At 35.2% G+C, this 19,727-nt stretch overlaps 1 protein-coding gene across 1 annotated transcript in view; it reads left to right on the top strand.

Moving 5' to 3' along the window:
• LOC105486216 (UDP glycosyltransferase 8) overlaps window positions 1-13,672 on the top strand; it is a 115,095-nt gene extending 101,423 nt beyond the window's left edge. The window contains exon 7 of the mRNA XM_071093111.1: window positions 13,647-13,672. Coding sequence (XP_070949212.1) covers window positions 13,647-13,657 — 11 coding nt within the window. The 3' untranslated portion in view covers window positions 13,658-13,672. The remainder of the gene's footprint in view (window positions 1-13,646) is intronic.
• Window positions 13,673-19,727: the final 6,055 nt, after the last annotated feature.

Genomic DNA, 19,727 nt, shown 5'->3' with positions numbered 1-19,727 from the left:
ATTCATGCATTTATTCATTTCTTCAACAGATACATACAGAATATCTAATGTGTGCCAGGAAATATACCTGAAGATATGCAGTGACCTAAATATATACCATGACCACCCTTTTCTGAATATCATACTAAAGCAAATTATTAGTATAACCAATGATCAACCTATCAGAAATATCATAATTTTGAGTCGGCATTATATATGACAGCCTTGGAATATATGATTTCTTTTATTTTTCTTGGAAGGATTGAGTTAGTGATTGAGTATATGAATTTAAATGTTCCATCCTGGTCATAGTCCATGTATTCTCCAAAACATAGAGATTAAGTTGGGAAATTTGCAATAAAAACATCATTCAGGTCCTAGAAAGCAAAGTATAATTAATGAGTGTTCAAAAGAAGAATAAAAATGCTTAATCAAAATGGTTCCAATTATATTACATTTTATCTTGAAAAAAAAGATACTACAAAGAACATTTAGGGAAAATATTTAATACCCAAAGTGATATTTGATAGCACATTATGAAGAAAAAGTCTATATTGAAGAGAATGTATTAATTATTTATTCTATTATGAATTTTCCCTTCCTGATCTCTTTCAGTTTGGAAGTATGCCAATTCAGATGAACATCAACCTACTTACTCTACCCAATAAAAATAGATTATTAGGCCGGGTGCGGTGGCTCAAGCCTGTAATCCCAGCACTTTGGGAGGCCGAGATGGGTGGATCACGAGGTCAGGAGATCGAGACCATCCTGTCTAACACGGTGAAACCCCGTCTCTACTAAAAAATACAAAAAACTAGCCAGGCGAGGTGGCGGGCGCCTCTAGTCCCAGCTACTTGGGAGGCTGAGGCAGGAGAATGGCATGAACCCAGGAGGCGGAGCTTGCAGTGAGCTGAGATCCGGCCACTGCACTCCAACCTGGGCAACAGAGCGAGACTCTGTCTCAAAAACAAAACAAAACAAAACAAAACAAAAAAACAAAACAGATTATTAGATTGGGTTTTTCAGATAAAATTATACTTATTGCATGAAAGTTTGCTTTTTAAAGGAATTCTACCACAAAACTATATGAAGCAAATTATTTCATTATTATTTCCTGTGGGAATAAATATAAAGAATGAAAAGTATATATTAAAATTATTTAGACTAATTAAACATGTAAAATCAATTATCAGATTCTCCATCTTGGGGCTGATGATAATAGTTACAAATGATACGAAGAGTTTCAACTGCTAATAGTGTTATAATCCTCCGAACTGGTGAGTTATCTTAGAGTGAAAGAGGACAACTTGTACTTATTTTCCAATAAAAATAGCAGAGAAATTACATGCATATATATTTCTGATAAATATATATATAAAAATTATATAAAAATTACTCTCACACTGGCAATGCCTACTAATTAGATCTATTAGGAGTTTTGAAATGATAAAGTAACTTCTCTATTAACATACATTTGGGTTATTTTTATTTATTTTTAAGATATTGCTGCATATGGAAACTCATTATGTAAACATTGAGGAATTAGACTATTTTACTAAAATTATCATTTCCTGATTATGCTGAGAAATAGAATAATTTTTCCCGCAGAGGTCAAATGGCCAAAAGCTGGATGGCTGATGGATGTTTTGATGAACAGATCTTTGATGACATCTAGTGGTGAAATGTAGATTTATTTATTCACTGTTTTCAAAGTTTTAATATGTCAATGTATATATCTTGACAGACATTGAGATAAGTTGGATATTGAATAAAATGGAAAAATTTGGTAATTTTTGTCTTCAGCAAAAAATACCTTAAAATGGTTAAGAACAAAGGAGTAGGCAGAAAAGAGCTAAACAACCTTTAGTAAATATTTTTACATTTTAATTCTGAGAAATTTGTGTAGAGAATAAAATTTAAAACTGTAGCTTATATTATAAACATATTTCTTCGTGCAATTATGTTTAGCTGATATGAGTATGCTCCATTTTTGTGTATAAGCACCACACTTGTTCTGATTAGGTGAATTTCAGTAATATATGAACTTTTAAGAAAATTTAAAAGAAAGCCAGGAGACCACCTGTGTATATATTTTCCATTTATGATAATTTATCATTATTTATATTTTTAAATGACTGAATATATACGTCCTTATACTTAGTAGCAGCAAATTTTGTTGACCTGTGCTTATTTTATATGTGTTTCAAGCAAACTAACATCACAAGCAATGAAGTCTAATTTTTGCTAGGTTTTCAGGAGCAAAATTATCTACACTTTTAACAAATCAACTCAGACCTTTAGTGAGCATGTTTCAGCAGCACAAACGTGCTAGAGACTGTCAAAGCTTGTCTTCAGACATATATATATATATATATATGTCTTAATTTGCTCCCAAATTTTAAATAATTATCCCAGTACTGCTTATTATGTAACGCTTTCTTCACTCTATCATGGTGATATTTTCTTTGTCACATAAAGTTTTATGTTCAGCAGGACCCTTATCTTGTTAAGGGCAACATTTTTCTTCTTGGTTAGGTTTTACACTTTTTCATGCTTTCCCCATCCTGACTTTGATGAATATTAGTTGAATGAGTGGCTATAATTTTTAATATGTTTTATCGCCTGATAAACTAATTGACATTCAGACCTCTTGTCATCAAGTTTAGGTGTCTGCTTTTTTTTTTTTTAATTTACTTACTCCTTTTCTCATTTCAATGTAATTGTGTTCAAATCTCTCCTAAATATGTTTGATCTCAGTTGTATCATGCAAGGACATCTGAAAATCCAGCTTCACTTTTACAATGTAGCACTTTTTCCAAGTACATATTTTGTGAGGCTTTTAACATTTATCAATTAGCAACTAGACACTGACTCAGGAACAAAAGCAACAAAAAAAATATTCAATGAAATGGCCTGAATGGATGGCCAATCTAAGCAGGAAGTCTTCCTTTTTCTGTTTAGTCCACTGATCCTTTTTTTCTACAATGGAATAAGGATGATTTCAAGTTACTCTTATGCTGTTTCATGGATTATTCTGGGCTGTTTATGGATGAATACAAGGTAACCATTCAGTGGAGCAACACTGTTGTTGTCTTAAAACATAAAAGAACAATGCAAGGACAACTGACCTTGGTACCCTAGTATTCTATCTTGAACATATATTTGGTATTCGCAGCCTCAGTCTGAAGTATACATTTGAAAAGTGAGACAGAAAAGACAAGTGAATATAAACTCAGTTATAAATACTCCTTATATCATTAAACATAGACTATTTGGAAACATTCCCAGGATATAAGCAGTGATTTATTTGTTTGGGGAGGTAGGCATGGAAATTCCTTCCCTTCTCACTAAACAATATCATTCAAATTCTTCATGTTCAGTAAGTTCTAAGCACTGGGGAATACATTTTCCTTCCTATAACTCAATGTGGTTTGCATTAGTCCTTAATAAATATATTATGATATGCTATATACCTCTGTTTGCAGTTTTGCAAATCATTATGTAACTTCCTGCCAACCACCTCCAAAATGTACAAATAGGCTATTGCACACAAGGTGAGTAACTGTGTATCTTTCAAAATTGAATTATTATCCTTTTAAAAAATTAATCACCCTCACTTGTACACCAACCTAGAGAGAGTACTGACCTACTGTAAGCAGTTTTGAAGGTTATTCAAAGTGGTAGTGACATTTTCAAGTTGTTTTTCAAATGCATTCATTTTTGAACCAACGGGACTTTGTAGCTGCTGAAAGAGAATATCACAAAGTCATATACATCAGGCAGCAACAATGATATAACTAATTGAGTTGTAGGTAAAATTATGTAAAACAGCTTGACTTTTGAGTTCGTCAGTAAGGTATCCAGTTCATTTTTTTTTTTTCAAAGTAAAGCTGGCAGTGATATTTTAGTGGTGCAATACTGACATCCAATGGAGAGACAAATTAAATTTTGTTTATTTCCTTTGAAGAGCTATAAAATAGTTATTATTTATGCTGTTTCTAAGAGATCTTCCACATTGAAAAATCCATTCAATTTTAAGCCATGTAAAGTTGTATCTCTGTATCGTCTCTTCAAAACAGTATTATAATTTTCAACATAGTTGTATAAATATGTCAAAACTTTTCAGTTGTAATCTTTTTCTTGTGGTTGCTTGTTTGGTTGCAGGTTTCTCCCTGAAAGAAAATACTTGTTTCTTAGTTCATCAGGATATAATCACTAAGTAAATAAATATCATTTGCTTATACATAACTATATGTAGGATCTTAAAATGAACATAAAAGTTATGTTGTTCACAGTAAAGAGAACCATTTATTGCAGATTTTCCCCCAAAATATTTTAGAGCTTAGCTGAGTCGACGTTTGGTTAATTTTCTAATATAGCATAATTAGATGTGTTTTAACACTTAACAGAATCTTAAAGAGCTATTAGTGCTGGTATAGTAAATCATAGCCAGTGTAAATGAATGTTTCTAAAAAGCCATTAATGTCAGTGGAAATTAGAACCTCAGGCCTGTAGCTTTTCTGTCAGCAGAAGACAATGTGTATTCTGCCCAGGAAGATTAACTACTGCATTCTTATTCAAAACCCAAATAAGTTTGATCATTTAGACTGAGCCATATTGAAAAAATTTGAAAAGGGACCAGGATAGACACCTTTGTGTGTGTGTGTATGTGTGTGCACCTCTGTGTGTGTTTTCCTACTCAGCATACCTCCTCATTCTTTTGACAATGAAGCCCCTCCTTATTGGGGGATTCTATGTAGTTTGGGTGGGTTAAATTCTTTCCCCCAGTGACAGAGATTTGCACATGAACCAGGACTGGTTAGTCTGAGTAATTCATCTCCTGCCCACAGTGACAAGTGCAGGGATCAGAACACAAACCAAGCAGGAGCTACTTTTTCAGATTCTTCTAGGATTGCTAAACTTATAGGACAGGAGCTTCAGACTCAATGGCTCTGGTTCCCTGGATCCAGCTGCACCTGCAACAAGATACTGGCTTTATTAGGTACATGAGTTAATCCATTCATTTGTATACTTAAGTTAGCTTAAGATAGGCTTATGATTATTGTTGTTGTTATTATTATGATTCTTGTTTATAACGGAAACAAACCTGAGCAATGCAGTGAACACAATACTGGTGACTGGTATTAAAATTTTGAAATAAATTATAAAATAATTATCTACAACAATAGATTTATGCTATCAGAATATATCTCTATTTCACAGAGTCATTGCACTAAGAGGTTAAATCAAGTGAAACTTCCCTGTTAACCATGAAGGGAAAAAATAGTTTTAATAAAAATTTAAAAATCACGAAAAAATAGAAAGCACTAAACTATTGATAGGGTGGAATAAATAAATAATTTTCTTACTAATAAATTCAGTGATCTGGAACAAATCACTTTCTTACATTTTTAATGTCCTTACATGTTTGATGAAGGAGTTAAACTCCATAACATAAATCTAGCTCATACTGAATGCCTGACTATTATAACGGCAGAAAGACTGTATCTTCCAATGTCAGATAGTCTCCAACACAAAGTGAATCAGGAAAAATACAAAAATGAAAATAAAAAACAAAATCACTAACATAAAACTGGAACCAAAACGCTTTATACCCCTAGAAAATCTGTTTAAACTTTTGTTTTCTTTTTACAAAAACATCTACACCAAAGAGTTTATTCATTTTTTCTTAATTTTGCCTTTTGCTTTTCAAACAATGTTTTGGGTTTTATGAAGTTTAGGAATATGAATTTGTCTTTTTTCCCTAAAATATAAGAGAATCTTGCATACACTGGTATGTGGACAATCAGATTAACTGCAATTTTTCATGTATTCAGCAACTTAATTAATCAACGCATAGTTATTGAATAACTATGGTGTGCTAAACACTTGGCAAGAGTATTCTTCTATTATTTTGAAAAGCAAAAAATATTGACACTGACCTATTTGAGACAGAACCGATGAAGGGGTTCGGGTGGTTTTAAGCATAATTTTAATTAGCACATTTTTTCACAGTCTTGGGTGTCTCTGTATACAGATTTGAACTGAGAAAGACAGGGACGGGGCACAGAAAATACTAAGAGGGACAGGTGCTTTCAGGTCATATTTGAGATTTACTGCTACTCTTCGGTGAAGACCACTGAAAACTCTAGGAACTTGAGGTAGAGTCTCTTCTTTTACCACTATAGAGAGTCAATAACCTAAACTCATTTTGTCTGTTCAATATCCCAGGAAACTAGCAAATTTTTGTTTAGTATTTGTTTTTGACAAACATTTGGCAGCTGAAAAACTTCCGACCAGATTAGTAAGCTCTGAAGAAAGATGAAAACTGGGAGCAACCACTCAGGGTCTGATTAAATGTAAAAATGTACATGTTTACTATGTAATTTAGTTACAAATAGTTTTGTAGGAAAAAAACCCAAACTTAATGGCTACATCTAGTTAGGAAGACAGATAAAGATGCCTGTCATCCAAACATGAACTTGGTGAGTAAGCTGTTGAAGCTCAGATACAAATTCAAGCAGGAGTGATTTAATTTTCTCAGTATAACATACCTTGCCAGATTCTTGGCTACACTCTGATTGTTACCTACATAGTAGCAGAGTTGAAACAATAAGGTTGAGCCAAATAGCGTTTCATATGTGGGGGGTGGGGGAGATGCTGGTGGTGCTGGTGTTCTTTCTTTAATGACTATTTAAGGATGTTTCATAAGTGTGTTGCTTCTATCACTATTTTTCTTATTTGGTATAACTCTGAATGTAATTCATCTTAGTTTTTTAAAAGGTAGCTCTTTATTTCACACAAGTTATCGATCCATTAAGATTTCAATGTAAAATGTACGCTATTTTCTTGCTTAGTAAACCTCTGGATATCTCAGGCCAACATTTTGTAGGAACGATAGGCTGTGTGTATGTATTGCTATTCCAGGACTAACCTCTGTTACATTTTATATCACTTTATCGCCAAACATTTCCATAGTAATCCAAGACTATAGCCTTCATTGATGTTTTTTCAACCTTTAAATCTGTAGATAAAGATTATTAAAGATTATATCTCACTGATTAATGTCAACTTATTAACTACTGATTAACACTATCAACTGATTTACATTGTAATACAGTACTACTAAGGAAATCGAAGTCAGTCAGAATAGCCTATTAATATCTTCCAGAGGAAAGAAATAGAGATGTGTCCTGGTCAGTTTCTCTCCCTCTTCCCCTCTTTTTGACACACTCCACAAATATTTTTACATCTTTAGGTGAATATCCCCAGATAAAGATAATTGAAAGATAAGCATTTTCTTGCATGAAAATGAATTAGTTTTATTATCAGATTAGAATAGGGGGTCTTAAGAGAAAGTTGCTCCAACTACCTGTTTCCTGGCAGAAAGAGGAACTACAATTAAAATATTCCAAAATGAAAATTATCATATCAGGCAAGATTTTTATTTAATTCTTAGCAGACAGCAGTTATGATCTGGAGATTCATCTTGTACTATTCATGGCTTATTGGGCGTTTTTATACGATTTAAGTTGCAGTCATGCTTCATAGCTTGGAACTGTGAAGGCTTGTTTGCCTACCTGTTGCTATGTAAGAGCACACTTGGAATTGCTGCTCGATAATAACTTTATTCTTACCAATGGCTATTACCTGGCTCACCTTAGAGGTGAGCAGCGCCCCTTAGTCAGCTACATACCCTTTTCAGGATTCTTAACTTTTGCAAGAGGATGGCAGCCTACTCCCAGCAAAACTGCCTGTTGAAGCATAGAGCACTGCGCTCAATTCCTACAGTAAAAGCGACTATATGCAAGGTCCTTCCTGAGAATATACTCTTGACCTTGCTATCTGTCAGTAGCTTCCAAAAACTTGGCTGAGATAAACAGCAGTTATCGAAGACTGCATAAAGATTGTATCATCCATTCTTTCAACTAAATCTGTATTTTTCAAAATTTTTTTTTAAAGTAGCAGAGCCTTTTTATCAAATGGGACTTTTCACACAGTCCAGTAAATAAAATGGATTTAAAGAAGACTTTACCCCCAGGGACGCCTGTTGAACCCTGTTGTCTTTAATGGAACCCACAGCTGTGCAGTGAACAATCTGAAAACCATTGCTGTAATTGAGGTTGCAAGCCCAAAGGCCTTTAGGGGCCCACTCAAGCAAAGGTAAATGAGTCTGTATTTGTATACATATATGTAGACATAGACATAGACATATACACACAAAATATGTATCAAGAGCATGAATAATTCCCAAGGGCATTTATCAACTGTGATTTGTTTGTTTGTAAAACCCTGTGCTGGCCACACAAGGCACATGTGCCCTTCTTATTTTATCCTTTGCGCCCTAGTTTCCACACCCAGATACTCTAAAATCTATCTTCAAATAGCCACATTATCAGCAAATTATGCCATGAAACTGTATTGTATTATATATAACTGTAACACATCATTTATTTTGCTTGATTGCATTTGGCATATTGTTATGAGCATGACTTACTCTATAGGAGAGAGCATCATGTTAAATTTATTATTAGGATATTTAGAACAGTATTTCTCAGAGACTGATAAATATACCTTTGTATTGGAATCCTCTGGAATGCACATTCCTTGGCCTTATCTCAAACTTACTAAAGCATAATTTCTGGTAGTGAAGCCTGGAATTCTATACATAAAATTATTTGATTAATGCAGAGGAAATTTAAATAAATATAACTAAGTGACAGAAGCCAATCTGAAAAGACTACATAATGTATGATTTCAGCTGTATGACATTCTGGAAAAAGTAAAATGGACATTCTGCTCCATTTTATTGTGGGCCTAAAACTGATCTAAAAAATGTTTATTAATGCAAAAAGGTAGATGATTATTATGAACAATGAAGTTTGAATATCACTGGTCCAAAGGATCTTTTCTATTTATTAACCTGTGTCCTCAGAATCAACAGAAACTATTCTCTGAGTCATTTTGGAAACAGTGATAATTAGGATTTTACTAAACATTTTTTCTTGGCTTTCAGAATGCTGTGAATTTTGTAACTAGTGGTACTTTCTTCTTTGTGTGATTTGCTGATAAACTTAGAACCAAATTTATGATGTTTATTTCACAAGTATAAACCACTTCAAGGCCTTAAATTATCTTGCCAAACTCACTATTGGTTCTACTTTATTTTTCTATTACTATATTTCCTTCATTTATTTTTCTTCAATTATTTAAATTTGCCTTATCTTGACAGAATATATTTTTGCTTCTGTATAAGATATTTTAAACACTGTCACATTGGACAATAAATTTTTCTGAGGTAATATTTCCATTTTTATAACGGAAATATTATTACCCAACAAATAAGTTTGTTGGATAATTCAATGTGTTAGTGCATATAAAATACTTACCAGAGTGCCTGGCACATAATAAGCACTCAATAACTGCTACTTAGTAATTTTTTTTTAATAACTGGAATAATATATGCCAATATAAGTGTTAAAGTAAATCATCAGTTATATTTCAGAAGTTGATAGCTTTATTTTTCATTTTATAATTTCGTTTTTATTTGCTTAATTATCGTGAAATAAATTACATGCAACATTACATTTTATCTCTAAGTACTTCCAATGTGCATCTTTACAAAAATAAGAACACATACATCTAAAATAATATCACATCTGAAAATAATAATTTATTGATGTCATCCAATACTCTATCCACTCGTAAATTTTGCCAGTTATCCCCAAAATGTCTTCTCTAATGCGTTTGTCCAATGAACAATTTTAAGTAGAAAAACAATTACTGGGTTGCTCTCTATATAATCTGAACGTTATTTGGCCATTTCTAAGTAATTAATTTTATGCAGTTGGCTAGTAGAAGATGACAAATGTTAGACAAATGGAAAGGGCAAGGAAAAGACCTGGCCAGAGCAGACTGTTCCATGTGAATAAACAGCCAGAGCATGCTGTTCATGCCCATTGGTATTTTTGCAGTGGACCATAATGTCACAGGATAGCGAGTCATACTTTTAAAATTCATTTCAGCAAATAATAACACAATGGTCAATAACCTGGGAATTGACAGTATAGAACAGAGAATCCACGACTGTCTCCATAGAAAGAAGCTGATCTGATAAATTATGCATACTATTGTATAACTGGATAGTTTTGCCTTTCAATTCATGAAGTTCCAGTGTACTGGACATATTCAGGTTGTAAACACATTCAAATAGACAGGATACTTCCTATGCGGTGAAAATAGAAGAGCACTGAAAGCTTAAAGCATAGATGTTTTTTTTTTTCTTTTTTTTTCTTTGGACGGAGTTTCGCTCTTGTCACGCAGGCTAGAGTGCAGTGGCAGATCTCAGCTCACTGCAATCTCTGCCTCCTGGGTTCAAGCGATTCTTCTGCCTCAGTCTCCCGAGTAGCTGGGATTACAGGCGCATGCCACCACCGCTGGCTATTTTTTGTATTTTTAGTAGAGACAGGGTTTCTCCATGTTGGACAGACTGGTCTCGAACTCCTGACCTCAGGTGATCCTCCTGCCTTGGCCTCCCAAAGTGCTGGAATTACAGGTGTGAGCCACTGCACTGGGCTGAAAGCATAGATTTCTTTAGTGAATTTACTAAAATTTTCTCTGAAGTGGCCATCTAAAAAGGAATTAAATACCAGAAAGATCCACTGATGTACAGGAATAAAATTTTAGTAAAGTAAATATAGCTCAAATCTTAGATTTTAGAAAATGATATGGCAGGGGCTATTTTTTTGTTTCTCAAAATGAGCACTAGTTGCCTTGATTTTTGAGCTGTTGACATATATTTCCACCACTTGTGGCTTTCTACTTTGCGAGAAATTCACAGCAATCAGAGAAAAGATAAACAAGAATAAAACTGAGCTTTTTTTTAAAGTTTTCTTTAGTCTGAGGTTTTCCAAATGTTTGCGCTAGTCTATCAGTTGGAGTGAATTCCAAAAAGCGTCTGATCTTTGAAGTTAAAACTAAATTTGTTAGTGTTGTCTCTTTCCCTTTTTCAATTCTCATCAAACATATACACAATAACACATACACAGTCCTTGTATAATATATTTTAGAAGTAATTTGATGACTTTAATAATTATTGGCATGATTTATGCTACCTCATGAAGCAATGCACTTATTTAGAAGTTGGGGAGCTGCAATCAAGTCACGTATTTTAATATATTTATTCCTTCTCAGTGTGCTTCCTTGTCTTGATGGAAAATGTTTTCTTATTCTAAATATTTGGAGTGATCTTATTCATTATATTTCAACTATGTTAGGTTTTCTTGCTCAGGAAATACAATTAATTCGTTATTAATTCAAGAAACATAATTGAGCATCTGCTATGTATCAGACTTTTTTTTTTTAGGCACTAGGAATAGAGTATTAAACACGACAGAGAAACATATATATCCTCATGGGCCTTGCATTCTAGAAGGAAGAGAGAGAAAATAACCCAAAGAAACAAATACTACGCTATGTATGTAAAGTGAGGAAAAGGCTAAGTGAGTTCTGGTGAGGTGGGGATGGGGAGAGGAGTCACAAATATAAACTGGGTATATAGAAAAGACTCTTATTCTGCCAGGTGCTAGGTAGATGCAGCTGAATTCACTACAGGAGGGGGAAGTTTATAATGCTTTGTACAAAGACTCAAATGGGCTAGACTTGGCTTTGGGGAAGCAGTCAAAATCATTGACTTTGACTTTAATGGAGTAGAATGAGAAGCCAGTTGATGGCTGCCAAACCTAGGACACTTAGTTGGTTACTGCCATGTCCAAGCAAACTCTGACCAGGGGGATTGCAGTAGAAGTAAAGGAGAAATGGTCACAATCTGAACATATTTTGAAAGTAGAAATACAGAATATAGATATTAACAAAAGAGAAGAATTGATATTACCACACATAGTTTTGGCAAAGAAACCATGAGAGTGGAGTTACTATTGAGATGCGATATGTAAAGAGTTCAAAAGAAACATATTTGGGGTGTGTATGCATGGACGTATGTGCTTGTATCAAGGAAAGGGAGAGTCAAGAGGAATATTTTGTTTGAAATGAGTATTAAAAATCCAAATTGTGATGTTGTGTAAACAGTCTTGAATATAAGAGGCTGGAGTTCAGGGGAGAGCTCCTGGGTAGACACAAAAATTTGAAAATTTTCAGCTTGGTGTCTTAAGCTATGAGATTGGATGAGATCACTAAGAGAGTGAGCATGAATAGAGAAGAAGTCCCATGAGTTTGATATGAGACACTATACTCAAGAGATTAGGAATATGAAAACAACAGAGGAGACAGAGAGGGAGTTCTCCCTGAGATAAGAGGAATACCAGAAAAAGATAGTGACCTGGAATCCAAGTGAAAAAATTACTTTAAAGAAGAAAGAGGTATCTGAAGAATCAAATGCTATTAATAGGTCAAACAAAATGAGGGTTGATAACTATCTTTGGACTTTGGAATACAGGGCCATTGGTGACTTAACAAAACCTGTTTTTTAGTGTTTGAGGAAAATTTGGGAATGGCATGAGTTCAAGAAAGAATGCAGGAGGGATTTGACATAAGACATAGAGGACGATGATTGTAGGCAAGACTTTTGAGAAATTTAGCTAAGAGAAAGGACATGGGAGGCCTTGGATAAGGCTGTAGGGCAAGTAATTATTTTTAATTTTTAATACAGAAGAAATGATATTATGTTCATATATGAAGTGAAATGGTTGTAGATAATGAAAATTAAGACTTGAGAGAGACAGGAGAACCTGATTGATATCCTTGAGTGGGTTAAAGAAGACAAGGCATAGAGTACAAGTGACACATGTGGCTTCAGTTAAAAGCACAGTCATACCCTCCATAGCAGTAGGAGAAAAAAACACAAGGCACACATGTGGGAAGGTGGGAGAGTGTGGATGTGACCTTCAGATTGTTTCCTTTTATTTAATGAAACAAGGTCATTGACCTAATGTAATGGGGGAATTGGTGTGGGAGTTTCAAGGAGAAATAGATATAAAGTAGTTATTCAGAATGTGGATTAGTGTATGAATTAGGGAAATACAGTATTTTAGCTGCGCAGTATTGAAGACTCACTTGATGAAAGACAAATGAATTTAAGGTGATTGTGTTCTGCATAATCACTGTCATTGTCACATTCTATCATGTGAGTGCAGACTTAGAGTGGGCTGAGAGATAGTGTTTTCAGTTTTACTGAGTGAGGTATCACAAAGCAACAGAGTCGGGTTATCATAATGTCTGGCCATAGAATCTAAGCTGCTGAATTGCATGAATAAAATGAAGTCCTCATGAAAGTGAGGGACAGTAAAAATGTGGTAATATCAAAGTATTGTTTTTCTGGGATTAAAGGAGTTTTGAGTTGGGATGTCTATTAGTTTCCTATTGCTTGTGTAGCAAGTTACCGCAAATGTAATAGTTTATAAAAATACAAATTTATTATTTTACAATCCTGGATGTCAGAGCTCCAAAATGTGTCCCACTGGCCTAAAATCAAGGTGATGATAAAGTTGAGTTTCTTTCTGAAAGCTCTAGGGAAAAAATATATTTTTGTACTTTTTCCAGTTTCTAGTGGTTTCCCCCATTCCCTGTTCATGGCCCCCTTTCATCTTCAAAGCCAGCAATGTCTGTTCACATCGTTCTCTGGTTCTTACTTTTCGGTCTTCCTCATTTAGGTCTCTTGTGATTACAATGAGCCCATCCGTATATTCCAGGGTAATCTTCATATTTTAAGATTTGCTTATTAGTAAACTTAATTCTGTCTAATATGCAAATTTCCCTTTGTCATGTAACATGGGAATTAGGTCATTGACATCTTTGGGGGTCATTATTCTGCCCAACACAAGATATTGAATATAAGCAGTAATTATGAGAGGAGATGAGATAAAATGTATATATGCATATATGTATACAGAGAAAATGTATATAGAAAGAAGTTGTTGAAGAATAGGAAGCTTGAAATTGAAATTGTTATTTTGTAGTGGGTCTAGAGATTGATTATGGGAATGAACCAACTCCAAAGGAAGAGAGTAGTCTAAAGAACTGACAGACCTCAGTTTTGAAATTATCATTTTGAAAGGATAATTATAAAGCCCATACCATTACTTTAAAAATCAACATCAAGGATCTAGAACCAGAAATACCATTTGACCCAGCAATCGCATTACTGGGTATATACCCAAAGGATTATAAATCATTCTACTATAAAGACACATGCACACATAGGTTTATTGCAGCACTGTTCATAATAGTAAAGACTTCGAATGAATCCAGATGCCCATCAATGATAGGCTGGTTAAAGAAAATGTGGCACCTATACGCCATGGAATACTATGCAGCTATAAAAAATGATGAATTCGTGTCCTCTACGGGGACATGGATGAAGCTGGAAACCATCATTCTCAGCAAACTAACACAGGAACAGAAAACCAAACACCGCATGTTCTCACTCATAAGTGGGAGTTGAACAATGAGAACACATGGACACAGGGAGGGGAACATCACGCATTGGGGCCTGTTGGGGGATGGGGGTCAAGGGTAGGGATAGCACTAGGAGAAATACCTAACGTAGATGATGGGTTGATGGGTGCAGCAAACCACCATGGCACGTTTATACCTATGCATATTCTACACATGTATCCCAGAACTTAATGCATAATAAAAGAAATCAACATAAGAGGGTTTTAGGGATCCAAGAGATAAAATATTTAATCAATGAGGAGTCCTGACCCACTGTGGCAGATTTTATTATTGTTTAGTAAATATTAGACTTTGCCATGTCACTTTCTTTGGCCAATGGAATATAGTGATCAGTGAAAATATGCCAGTTCTGACCAGAGGCTTTAAAGGCTATTACAGGATTTAGCCAGTCCTCTTGAGCTCCTACTGACCTCTGTTGTTAGAACTGTATGCTGGGACGGTGACTGCTCGTCCAGCCGAGGATTTGGAATGTGAAGACACGTGAAGCATATCTGAAACTAATCTACAACCTGGTTCTAAGCCCCCTTGAGCTTAGCTCGTTTCAGTCCAGCTAAAACCAATCCACAGACCAGTAGGTGGAACATAAATGACTGTTTTTTTAAACTGTTAAGTTTTGAGATTGTTTGTTATGCAGCATTATGCAGCAAAAGCTGCTTAATACATCAGGTAACAGTAGATGGCAGTGATAAGCAGGGCTAGTAGTGAACTACTTTGAAGATACGGAATTTAAAGTTTTCTATTTTTTCTTTCAGGGAAGAGGGAGGGAAATGATCTGGAATCCACTGTGAGAAACAAGGACACTTACTTTATTTACTGGTCCAAGAACTGTGAGCGGCAAATCAGAATTTACTTTAGGGGTTTCAAGGAAAATGAGGTTCACAGAAGGCATCTGCATTTTTATTAAAGCAAGAAGGTGAAGGGACAATTTGGAGACATTGAGGATATGGGAGAATTCGCTAACGATCTTCCTTAAATTCCATAGCATCGTAGAAAAATTTCCACTATGACTTCTTTCTTATTTTAAGATCTTTTTCCTTTCAGCTCGATAAATAATGCTTCTGCTCCTCACTTTCCTTTTTCCTAAGCAAGAGACTAGAGACATTCTTAATTCTACCCTCCCCATTGCCTCTCATACTCAATAGATGCCCAGGCTTTCTCTATTATGCTTTCAAGTTATGTCCCAAATGGGTTGCTGTTTTTTTCTATCCTCACACTGCTGGCCTAGTACATACTCTCTACTTTACTTGCATGAGATGCTGAAACAATTTTAAAAGGCTTTTGTTTCTAGTATCACCTCTAATTAATCTGCTTATCTATTGAAAAAAACATGGATTCTGGAGTCAGATATTTCTCAGTTGGCCTATCAGCTTTGAAACTTATTGTGAGATAAAAGATAAAGCTTTATGAACTTTCCTCACTAGTCAAAATGGGACACAATAAAATTATCTAATTTATAACGTTGCTGCTGGAGTTAAATGAAATAAAACCTAGGTATTTTTTGGCACTACATAATGTCCAATTAATGTTAGTTTCCTTCTTTCTCTTACATTTCTAGAGCTGTAGTTTATTTTATTTTATTTTTTCATATATAACTGTTTTATTATTATTATTATTATTATTATGCTCTAAGTTCTAGGGTACATGTGCACAATGTGCAGGTTTGTTACATATGTATACATATGCCATGTTGGTGTGCTGCACCCATTAACTCATCATTTACATTAGGTATATCTCCTAACGCTAGCCCTCCCCGCTTCCCCCACCCCATGACAGGCCCCGGTGTGTGACATTCTCTTTCCTGTGGCCAAGTGTTCTCATTGTTCAATTCCCACCTATAAGTGAGAACATGTGGTGTTTGGTTTTCTGTCCTTGTGACAGCTTGCTCAGAATGATGGTTTCCAGCTTCATCCATGTCCCTATAAAGGACATGAACTCATCCTTTTTTATGGCTGCATAGTATTCTATGGTGTATATATGCCACATTTTCTTAATCTAGTCTATCATTGATGGACATTTGGGTTGGTTCCAAGTCTTTGCTATCGTGAATAGTGCCACAATAAACATACGTGTGCATGTGTCTTTATAGCAGCATGATTTATAATCCTTTGGGTATATACTCAGTAATGGGATAGCTGGGTCAAATGGTATTTCTAGTTCCACATCCTTGAAGAATCGCCACACTGTCTTCCACAGTGGTTGAACTAGTTTACACACCCACCAACAGTGTAAAAGTGTTCCTGTTTCTCCACATCCTCTCCAGCACCTGTTGTTTCCTGACTTTTTAATGATCGCCATTCTAACTGGTGAGAGATGGTATCTCATTGTGGTTTTGATTTGTAGTTCTCTGATGGCCAGTGATGATGAGCATTTTTTCATGTGTTTGTTGGCTGCATAAGTGTCTTCTTTTGAGAAGTGTCTGTTCATATCTTTCCCACTACCTGACTTCAAACTATGCTACAAGGCTACAGTATCCAAAACAGCATGGTACTGCTACCAAAACAGAGATATGGACCAATGGAACAGAACAGTGCCCTCAGAAATAATACCACACATCTACAGCCATCTGATCTTTGACAAACCTGACAAAAACAGGAAATGGGGAAAGGATTCCCTATTTAATAAATGGTGCTGGGAAAACTGGCTAGACATAAGTAGAAAGCTGAAACTGGATCCCTTCCTTACACCTTATACAAAAATTAATTCAAGATGGATTAAAGACTTAAATGTCGGGCCTAAAACCATAAAACCCTAGAAGAAAACCTAAGCAATACCATTCAGGACATAGGCATGGGCAAGGACTTCATGTCTAAAACACCAAATGTAGTGGCAATAAAAGCCAAAATTGACAAATAGGATTTAAGTAAACTAAAGAGCTTCGGCACTGCAAAAGAAACTACCTTCAGAGTGAACAGGCAACCTACAGAAGGGGAGAAAATTTTTGCAATCTACCCATCTGACAAAGGGCTAATATCCAGAATCTACAAAGAATTTAAACAAATTTACAAGAAAAAATCAAACAACTTCATCAAAAAATGGGCGAAGGATATGAGCTGTAGCTTAATAATGAAAATTTGATTGCGTCGTTCTATTGTGAACAAAAGAGATCTCAAAAACATTCTGTTACTATAGAATGGAAAGCAAATTCTCTACCATGGCATAAAAGGCTTTCAATGGCTTGACTTTTTTTTTTTTTAATCTCCTTCCACTCTTGGGCACAGCTGATGGATCTGAATTATAGTAGTAACTCCATTGGTGCAAAACCCACAGGGCTCAATTTCTAAGTAGTACAGCATCCTGGAAATGAGCTAATGCAGACATTGCCAGTGGCTCACCACAAATCCATTTTCTTTTTTGTTGTGGCAGAAACTTGTCAACTGTAAACAATATCTGTGTAATCTTTCTCCATATACCCATTTACACTGTATGATCTAATCCTCTGTATTAAGTGGGGCTATGTTTCTGAGTGCTGGGTAGTAGAACATACACAGATGTGATATGTGCCATTTCCATGCCTAGTCATTAAAGCTTGACTTACTTCTCCACACTCCTTTTCTTTCCTGGCAGCCAGATGTGAACAATACAATATCTGCAGGCCAGATGTGAACAATACAATGGAGGATTCTGAGCCTCTGAGAGATGATAGAGCCATGATATCACAGGCATTTGGATCCCTAAATTATTATAGGAAGCAGCTCCCCACCCTCAATTTCCACTGTACTGTGATGTAAACAAGAATGATGTCTTGTATGTGTGTGATAATCCATTGAGATTTTATTGTTAATTCTAATAACTTTTAGCCTGCCAGATTAACAGAGATATTGAGAGGTGTTGCTGCTGCAATAAAACCTAAAGAATGTGTCATTGGCTGAGTGGTTGGGCAAAGAGCTGCAAAGAAGCAGATATAAAAGACTGGCAGTTGAGATCCATTCTTTACTATGGCAAAATATTTGGTAAAAACAAAATATGATAACTGGAAAGGCAGACCACAAGCATACACAAATAACTATGAAAAGAGGTTGAAAAACAGAACATTACTCATGAGTATAGGTTGCTATTGGATGAGTTTGGAAAGGCATTGCAAGAAAGAAATCACAAGAAATAAGTGGTTTATTTGCAGCAAAAAAGGAACAGGAGGAATTTAGAGGCTTTACTAAGGTGGGAAAGCCAATTGATTCTGAACTCCAAAATAAGAGACATAAAAGATAAGACTGAGAAAATGACTTTGAACAGTGAATACTCAGTGAGACTTTTCAGTTGAAGTGATTTACTCAGCCATATTTTAGAAAGTCAAATTAAAGGTACGTTTCCATGCAGGTCTATCCGGCTGTCGTCATGATACCCTATCAAGTTGAAAGAAGAGGTTTGAGGATGAGCAAGCAGAGATAAAACTAGGTCTAGGAAAATACTTAAAGTGTGGTTACTTAAAGTGTCATATGAAAGTGACTTGAAGCAAGTAAATCAGAAACCCACTAAAGTTTTGAGGGACTTCTGTTGCCAATGAGACAATGTCAAAGAAAAAAAAAAAAAACCTTTGAATGTTCAAGCTATTAAACACATTTCAGTTCATCAAGCTTTCTCCAGAAGTAAATGAACTGTAAAGGCTGAGCATTCCCAAAGGATGGCAACATCCCCAGTGGAGAATGATGGGAAATGAAGGGTTACTGCCAGAAAACAGAGTCAGTGTCTAATTTGGAAACTCTACCAAGTGTCAGGACAATAACCTTCATTCACCAAGCTGGCCCAACAGGATTTCATAGTCACTACAGCCAAATGACTACTTCCATTCTGCCATTCTTCAAATGGGCATGGTTATTGTTGTTATTCTGCTCTGATCTACTCTGTGTATATATATAACATACATATACTTTTTGGTGAAAAAGCGGATCAAATAAACACAACTTATAGTTCATGTAGCACTACCAGACATGGCATTTGTGCTTGAGGACTGCATATCTCCTAAAGGTTCTAGACTCTGAGCTAGAGGCAGAGACTGGATGAGACATTGGCTGTCTCTTTTATGGAAGTGGTAAGGGTGTTCCATGTGTGGAAAATAAAAGTCAAAGACTGGCTTGTACACAAATATCTATTTTAATTTGCAAACAACTAGACATTACTTTCCAGCTTCTTTTCTTTTTTAAAGAAAAATAGAGCTTTATTAATTAGAAACACAATAGTACATCATTTACCCCATGATAAAAGTATTCATTAAAAAGTGGAGATATTTTTATCCCCAGATAATCATCATGTAGAGTCTCTCTTTAGCCTCTCATTCTGCT

This window comes from Macaca nemestrina, chromosome 3, assembly GCF_043159975.1.
Source record: "Macaca nemestrina isolate mMacNem1 chromosome 3, mMacNem.hap1, whole genome shotgun sequence".
NCBI lineage: Eukaryota > Metazoa > Chordata > Mammalia > Primates > Cercopithecidae > Macaca > Macaca nemestrina.
The sequence above is the reverse complement of the archived record's forward strand: the minus strand, read 5'-3'. Positions and strand labels throughout refer to the sequence as shown.